This window comes from Trachymyrmex septentrionalis, unplaced genomic scaffold (genome assembly GCF_001594115.1).
Source record: "Trachymyrmex septentrionalis isolate Tsep2-gDNA-1 unplaced genomic scaffold, Tsep1.0 scaffold70, whole genome shotgun sequence".
Classification (NCBI taxonomy): Eukaryota; Metazoa; Arthropoda; class Insecta; order Hymenoptera; family Formicidae; genus Trachymyrmex; species Trachymyrmex septentrionalis.
Genome location: NW_017305885.1, coordinates 113,987 through 123,241, shown reverse-complemented (window position 1 = coordinate 123,241; position 9,255 = coordinate 113,987). Strand labels below are relative to the sequence as shown.

Genomic DNA, 9,255 nt, shown 5'->3' with positions numbered 1-9,255 from the left:
GTTTTACTATTCGCTAATTATGCCGAAAATATACAAACGGCATTACACTCGCGTTTTATTTGCTTGTTATAATGTACGCGAATCCCCGAAATGCCGGCAGCGCGACGTGTTCTAATAAAATATTTGCCTAACGGTTCTTTCGCGGTCCTTGGACTCGCTTGTGTTTGAAAATGGTTACGTAATTACGGCGCAACGACGATACGAAATTTGCGAAATGGAGCAAACGGCCGCGTTTCCGTTTTAGATATCGAAGAAAGTTGAGGGAAGTTTTTGTAAGTTTTATACAATGAGAGTCGAGCGAGCTCTTTGAATTAATTAGGAGATCGAATACGTTCCGTCGCGCTTTTTAACTACGATGAAATTGGATGAAACTGCGATTGGAGTGCGCGGTAAACAGATGAACGTGATGTATTATATATTGATATATCTCGCTGTGTTAACATTTATATTGATATTGATACTCGCTGTTTTGTCGATCAATATTAAAAGAAATAATATAAACGAATCATAGGGAATTATACTTCGCGACGATGTTTCGATAAAAACGTCATTTCTCTGAAATTTCAATTGAAGGGAAGCGCGAATTGTGTGCAGGTCGCAATACACGAGTGTCAATGCACTCTCACGTTGATTTATCCCAGAATATAAAATGCAATTGACATAAAAAGCTTATCAAAATATAACAGGCGCGTCCCATCGAGTTTACCCGAATCGAATATTAACCATCCTGTTACTCTCCCATTTCCTACAGAAATGCAAAATACGCGGATGGGAATGAACTACTGTAAACAGACGTAAAAGAGCTTTTATCCCGCGGAGAGTCAACTTCAAGCGTGCATTTACTTTCATCAAAAAGTAAATGCTGATTTCTTAATAAGCGGTACTCCTTCGGTATCCATTGCCGCAAATCATGGTGAGCGTAAATTGTAATTCGTTTTTTCCAGGAAGACACGGAAAATATCGTAGGAATAGATACCGTATTTTCAACCAAGTGTTCTAACAAAAAAATCTATTGGCTACTATCAAATACTTTCGAATCCCACAGGATAAAACTTCTCTTTTAGTCATTCTTTCAGTCTTTCTCCCTCTTTCTCTCAAGAGAGAGAGAGAGAGAGAGAGAGAGAGAGAGAGAGAGAGAGAATCGGCCGTTATCGACGTATCCTTGATTCATATTCGGATGCGAACTGCGCATCCACCTATTAATAGACGTTTGTCTCACGCTTCAAGATTCTCGTTCGCTGGCACACGAGTGTGTCCGACGATAACACGCGATTACAGATGCACTCGTAACGAGGCGAATTACGGGACAGCGATAACGAGATCGGTTAACCAGCTTTGCCATTAGCCAGCCGGACGTCTGTCGCTTTGTTGCGCAATCTGTTTCATTTTGCTCCATTGCTCTTGCGATCGGATCTTAGCGATGATTAATGATAGCAAGTTTTTTTTTTCACTTTACTGTGTAATTCTTTTTATATTCGAGCATGCGTGTAGAACATTCATCAGCCTGTTGATCTCGTGTTTATCCAAATCTCTATCTAATCCTATTAAAATGTCACTTTTACAATCCATCTTCAGTTTCTCGTAAAACAACGGACGATAAGTTTTTCTACCCCCATTTCCAGCATTATTTTAATAAAAAGTATCATTCTTTAATACCATAACTGTGGTTATTTTTAAAAAATCAGAAAGAAAAGCTGCTAAAAATTACGTAAGTTATCTGTCGGTTATAAATACTTCAGATCCGCTTAAGTTACCAGTTTACCTCCTGATACCGATAACGGGAGATCGCCAATAAAACTTAGGGAATAGCGCAATTAGCAGGACTGCAACCTGGAAAAGCTTGAGATTATTGCTACGTAATTTCGTCGGGCAAAGTGGGAAGCGAGGTGTCGGAAAAGTCGACGAATTCAGATCGCAAATTGTTGAAAGTGGGCGACCTACCGTGAAACGGACCGAACTTTTCCCACCTCCGTCACCCCACCACCCCACGACTTCTCATTAGCTTGTAATTAACGGCGGTTTATTTTTGCGGTAAGACGCCGCTTCCTTGAATCCGGTCGGCTCGAAGTTTCCACGGCGTTAGAAACGGTTTCTAATTGCGACTGCGAAATTAGAATAGCCGAATCCCTCTCACAGAGCCACGGGAATAATGTCTTGCGTTGTCGGAGTTTGTACGTAATCTATAATAATTGACAAGTACGAGCTTAAACTTGAATACGCACGATAAACTTATATAAGAAATCTGTAAAAAAAAACCTAATGTTTTTTTTTTTAACGTCCGCTTACATAATTTGATGTTACCATCGTCTATTTTAAATTCGTATAATTTATCATTAATCACATGTATACGTCGTTATAGGGTATCTCAAGAATCTACAAATATCTTATATTCCTTCCACATTTAATAAGAGAAAAACTTGAGAGAAAGATATATATTAGATATTTATAATGCACGTGATGCGAATAACATTTCGCCTCGTAATATCTCGTCTTGGTGGCCTCGTCGCGCTGTCGTCCTGTCCGGCGTAATGTTAACACACAATGGCCACGGAGATATTATGACATTTATCGCACGGCCAGCTGATCTAGCCGCGTTTTACGTCCTATATGGTTAATATAACACAGGTGCAACAACTTTTCACGTGCGCGTCCCGTGTAATACGCGACCTCGCACACGACAACACGTTGCTGTACGTCACAATACGCGCTACTCGACGGACAGAAAAGACAGTTCTCTGTAAAAGATATAAAATTACATTCTTCGCGAGTACCCGTTTTTTTTTTTTTTTTTTTCATTTTTACCTTCATGAACATGTATGAACATTCGATAAAAACGACTTTCTAATTTAATTATTATTTTCGTACGTTTCACGTAACGTATAAAAGATAAAAAGTTTAAATTTAACAAAGGGAATAAAAAAATTAAAATACAATACAATTTAAGAAATTGGGAATTTACTTTTCAGCCCAAAAAGAGAGATAATTTTAAAAAGTATAAAGACACAAAAAATAAATCAATGTATTGATAGAAATGTTATTTATTTGGTGCTTAACAGTTTATATATCGTTTCGTTCAAACAATTGGAAATTTATATTACAAGTCTCTCTCCTACTAATATTTAATTGGAGCGTTTCCAGTAAACTTGCGATATTTTTTTACGTACGATGCTTTTACCGCTGAAAATTATCCTTTCGTCGGTTTCTGAAGATATATACACTGATATCCTGTATATAGGTACATATATGGATGGCGTGGCGTAAGCCGGTCAGAAAAGTTTACCTCGTGTATACTTCCTCCGTTTTATAATCCAAAGCAAAATACTATTTCCACGGCTGATCCAATGATGTTATATCATTATGTACCGGCTTTTGTGTTTCTACGTAATCTTTTTTAGTACATCAAAATTTATTTAAAAACTGTATAGATGAAAAGAGTTTTTCTCCTTTTCTGAAAAAAAAAAAGACTCTTTTCATCTATATAATTTTTAAACTTAATTTTTTGAATTATGTCATTTGAAGAATAAAAGATACATGTATGTGTATACTCTCGGCATACAGTTTTTAAATATATTGTACTTGATTATAATGGATCGTATACACATATAAAATCCTCTTCTTTAAAATAGCTATATTTATAATAGCTATGACTAGCCAGCAAAGCGGATTGTTGAGCGCACAATTATAATTATCTCCGAGAAAATCGTAAATATAATTCTCGAGAACTTATGTGTTTCCACAATGATTATCCACCGTGTAATATATGTGACAAAAGTGGTCGCATATCAGCGCAAAACGCGAATCGTTTCAGAAGCAATTCGCCAGTCGTTTGCAGTCGAGGCATAGGTAAATGCGTCGGAAGATGTTGCGAATCGCTACGAAGAGTTGTTACAAACTCAAATTCTCTCCATAAATAATAATTTGTTTTCCAAAAAAAGAGCGTTAAATCAAACTGCGAGTTTCTCGAGGACGTTATTCGTGAGAGGAAGCAAACGCGACGATCGTAAATGTGACGTGCACGCAGCTAATTGCGCGATTTCCACGAACAAATTTGAGCACAGATTATAGCGCCGTTCCGGTAGCAGTCTTAATGACGAGTGTCACGCTCGGTGTGGTAATGCAATCAAATCCGTGAAATAATCGTTAATTAAGACAAATCACCACGCGTCAACTTTCGCGTGTTACGACGGTTTCCGGCGTGAGGTGAGTAATAATGATTAATGTCACGCCCGAGATGTCGATGCGCGAGAGATTAATGACCGATCGAGACGCAAGGAGACAAATTTAATTGGCGGCCGATCCCTTCGAGACGAAAAGCGCATACGAGGTATGACGCAACGATGTCCCGGCGTTATAATTGAAACTTATATCGATGAAGATACCGTTCCATGGGAAGACTGCGACCTCGATATTAATTAATGTCAATTATCATTTTTATCGATGTTACCCGGTGTAAAAGCTGGTCGAGTAATTTTTCGACCATGCCGCTTGCAACATCAAGCGATATCTGCATCGATATCTGCACCTTTAATTGAAATATCGCTGCATAACGAATGAGGGTACTCTTCACGAACAGTTTCGAAATGAAAAGAGAAAGTGTGCTCACTTCTCTGACCTGAAAAAGTCTTGTTTGTTATTGCGACTGATCGATATTTCGCTAAAAAAAAAAAATCAAATTTAAAGTCATTAAGAGAACTAACTTTTATGTATTTCATTGAAAAAAATATTATTTAGATATTCCATTAAATTTTCTTGTTCCGATTTTTCATTTAACGTCGATATCTTTTTTCTCAATTACAAAACGGATTATGCCATTCCTTTTTTACTTTGAAAATCGTTAGACAATGATTCAATTTATTCGCGACCGATTATCAATGCATACCAATGAATCACGATCCAAGATAAATTTGCACGTCTTATCGCGGGTATGTCTTAATGAAAGCACAAAGTCCGGGACCGACGTGACTTCGACCAAACTATTTTCCCGAACGCATACTTTCGTAATGCACTAATGGAATTCGCAGCTGGATGTCCGTGAAATGAAGAAACAGCAACAGAACAGTCAATATATATCAGAATGCCTCCAAAAAGTTGCACAGACTTCGACGCTCATTGAAAACACAGTTTGCGCGACTCAGCGAGCGATGATAAAGAAATTACATCGTAATAAAGTGTATTATAACAACATCACCATTCACAAAATGAGGTGATACGACCTTTATAATATATCAATAATATTAAAATCAACTTTTAATATTCTCATTTAGAGTTGCCAAGTTATCTCCATAAAAATAAGATAAGGACCTCTTTGACGGTAAGATAAAAAAAAGGTTGAAATAAGGATTAATCATCATCAATCTAATTTTAGATCATAATTTTAATTGGATCCATTTAAATTTAAAATAAATTTAAAATACCTAAATAATAACAATATAGTTATTTCGACATTTAAATACTTTTATTAAGAAATACAGAACATATTTCTCATGATATTTTCATCTAAAATTCTGTAACGAATAACAAACACGATTTGCGGTATAACAATAACGTCGCACCTTTACAAAAACGTCAATAATTTGCTACAACTTGCACAGCGCCTGCGTGCTAGTTGTATTCTACAATAACGGGAATGTTACATGTTCCCAGGTTTAATAAAGAGATACTATAGGATTGACGTTATGGTTCTCTCTTTCTCGACTCCTCCCTTCATTCCGCTTCCCGTACTCTCTGTTTTCATAACGCAGTCGGGAAATCCATTTGCCGAGACTATGTCAAATGCTGGACGAGGCGGAGGGAAAGAATAATGTGTATTTCGGTAAATATTTGCACGGTGGGGTTTTAGCGAGTAATCTCTCTTGCTATTCTTCTCTTTATCTCTCTATTTCTCTTCCGAATGTGTGCGTTGGAACTATATGCATTAGCCGCTCACAGAATATTTGTTAGTTAGATGATAAGGCCGCATTCCATCGCGCTGAGCCGCTGAGGTACATATCAGCATTTCAGGCACTCAAAGTGATAACGCTTATCTCCCGAGGGCGAAGGTGTGACGTCGAGTGAGGAAAAAGTAAAAAAAAAAAACAAATATATAAAGAGAAATATATGCAAAGCACATCGAAAAATCTCAATCTAGCCCATAGAGTAATAGAGAAAGAAGAGGGAGAAAAGAAGTAGAAAGAGAGAGAGAGAGAGAGAGAGAGAGAGAGAGAGAAAGAGAGAGAGAATGAGAGAGTTTGGTCGAGCGGATAACGTAATTGGATAATCGTATTTTCCGCGGCAAACGCGGGACACCCACGAAACGTCTCGCTTAAACGTTTCCGGGCCAACGGCACCATAAAAGTTGTCGGCCGAGCGCAATAAATTCGCAAGTAATATTCTTTTGGGAGGTGAAATATATTTTGTCGAAGCATTTTCTTCGTACCGTAGTGGCTCTTGTATCTCGCAACGCAATAGCCTCGTGCCCTATACAGTTTATACAACCGCTGTAGCGGCTAGTAAATTCAAATTTGGCACTGCGACGCGGATTAACGTGACAGCGAAAAAATTGGCATGTCGAAGCGACGAGATGTTTGAAGAAAACAACTACAATGAAGAAGCAAAAAGTGTTGTTCGTGCATCGACGAGACGTTTACAATTTATACATGCGATTCAAAATTGTTGTAATTATTTGTTCATAACAGGTAAAATAGCGTTATTAAATAACAATCGTATAAATTAAATCACATGAATTAAACGATTTTCTGAAAGTTCTCGAGCGTTGATTTAACGTTTTAAGTTACGCGCAAAACTTGAAAGAGCTCGCGTGGCTATCTCGGCTATCTCAGAGAAATTATGGTTGAATATTCTACGATTATTTATCCATTCATTTATATATTAAGCGCTTAGTGATAGTTATATATTTTCGTAAAATTCTAAATGCCCTGTTTCATATTTCGCAAGAGAAACAAAATACATTTAGTATTGAACAATGGAAATTTAATTGGTATTTATCACATTTTGATACTGGTAACATTATGTAAGCACATGCTTCAATTAGTTTACTAATGAACGCAATAAATATTAATAATAGTATCAATACTCGTTATTCGAACTGCTAATAATTTCAATATAATGTAACACGAACTAAATTTATTAATATACGTAGAAAAAAAAAACTGATCATTAGCGAGGCTACGTCATATTTCAATATAGTTGCACGTATTATTAATATAATTACAAACATTTTGCAAATTACTCCTCCGATATATATATTGTAGCGGAGTTTCTCATTCATGAGAAGCTACTTCGTAAGTTATTACGATGTTTAGAGTTTTAGTTATTCTACTTATATGTAGGATAGAGAAGTCCGATAACTATATACCCCGAGTTCGCATAAATCTGTTGCACTGACAGTGCAACCAATGCGTTCTATGGTGAGATACTCGTGAGATACTTGATGGGAGCTATTCTTACATCGTATACCACGAACATTATCGACTTCGAAACAAGTTTTCATTGTGCGCGTTTATATCGGGAGGGAAGAAGCCGTGTAGTTTGCGGCATCGCCGTACAAAGTTCGCCGATAGTGTCGAAAATTTCAAAGACGGCTCATGATTTCCCTAAAATAGCTGATTAAATTAATGAAGTAGAATGTTTCCGTTCCCAGCCGTCGTCGAACGAACGACTGCACCTTTGCCGGTGAAACTTCTTCTCGCGAACTACGCATTCGTGCTCACTTAGTCGTACGCTCGTCGCTCGCTAAGTCAAACAACAAATATTGTTTCCGATGCGAGATTATATCTCTACAATATTATTTTCCAGAAAATATTTGCTCACTCTGCAAATAAACGCTCACTTGTTTATTTAAACAGTTTTTCCTCCTTTACAAATTTACATTACCGTTTCACGTTACGATAGTTCGTAATGTCTCGACTTAATTGGCAAACATTCAAACATCAGTATAATTTCGAGCGACGTCCCTTTCGAAATCTTTCGGATTATTTCCCTCGTGTACTACATCTGTCGCGCATCAGTGAGAGTTTTACACAGAGTGAAGGGGAAAATCATCGTTTAAACGCGCGACGTTAATTCTCGCGATCAATTTCAATTATGGACGACAGACACGTTGATCGGCGGAAACGTCGTACGTGCGCGAGCAGCGTGATCGGCAGACACGGTAATTATAGAGGAAATACCCATGAATAACATTACGAGTCTGCGAGGATAATACGCATCGACGGCTGGTTTTCGATCCAGCAATCATTGTTTCATTGCGCATCGTACTTGTCAAAATTAATCACTGTTATATCGGACATGCGTGGTGCAAATTAGACGTAGACACGAAAAGAGAGAGAGAGAGAGGGGGAGAGAGAGAGAGAGAGAGCAGAATGCCGGAAGGTTGATATTAATTCAACAGGTTCTCTCCCTTACCTGTCCTGGCGATCTGCGTACTCCTTGTGGCCCTCTCGTCGTCCTTCCATCCGCCGTCGTCCCATCTCGATTCTTTTCTCTCGCCCACCTGTTCTCGATCGCCCCGCGTCGCCGACTCGCCGAACGACGTGCCTGGAATAAATTATTAATCGTATTCCGATCTGTCCTTGCACTTTTCGCTCCAGTTGCCCAAGTTTCCCGCGAGAGCCAAGCGCGCGACCACCGCTACGACGATTTAATTAAACGAATGCTCGATCGCAAACTGTCGATTGGACGAAAACGTGAATTATTCTAATTCGCGGCATCGATAGTGGAATGGAACTATCGAATTGCAGCCGAAGATAAATTTTCGGTAAGAAAAGAACGTTCCGATATCTACCACTTACTCTGCCACAATTTTGTAGTGATATAATCAATTTAATTAATTTTACAATGAATCTATTATCGGTGCTGTTGATAACGGTAATCAAGCGCTGCTGGTAAAAGGACTGAAACATTTTCAGCAAATTACCTATACTTAAGGGGCGTGTTACGTAAGAATTCTTTTCAGAGTGAAAAAAAAAATTAAAAAAAGGAAGACAGAAATCCGCGTAATAAGTGCTGAATTAATTTTTTTCCCTTGCGTAAATCTGTAAAATTTGTATCCGTTCGGGAACAGTCATTTCGCCGGAGAAAAGTAGGCGACAAGCATAATTAAATTCTTGTTAAAATAGCCGTTGTTTTTCGGAGCGCGTAATGGTGGCATTTTAAAGTTAGAGTAATTAAAAAGTGCCGCGCGCGACCAGAGTGTCCTATGCGGAATTACGCAGACACGATGTCATTTATATATATATGTATATATATTATATATAT

At 38.0% G+C, this 9,255-nt stretch overlaps 1 protein-coding gene across 1 annotated transcript in view; it reads right to left on the bottom strand.

Annotated features, from left to right (window-relative positions):
* The window catches only part of LOC108753709 (cysteine-rich motor neuron 1 protein-like), a 167,628-nt gene that overhangs the window by 92,382 nt on the left and 65,991 nt on the right, over window positions 1–9,255 (bottom strand). Inside the window, exon 2 of the mRNA XM_018495562.1 lies at window positions 8,404–8,535. Coding sequence (XP_018351064.1) covers window positions 8,404–8,535 — 132 coding nt within the window. The remainder of the gene's footprint in view (window positions 1–8,403; window positions 8,536–9,255) is intronic.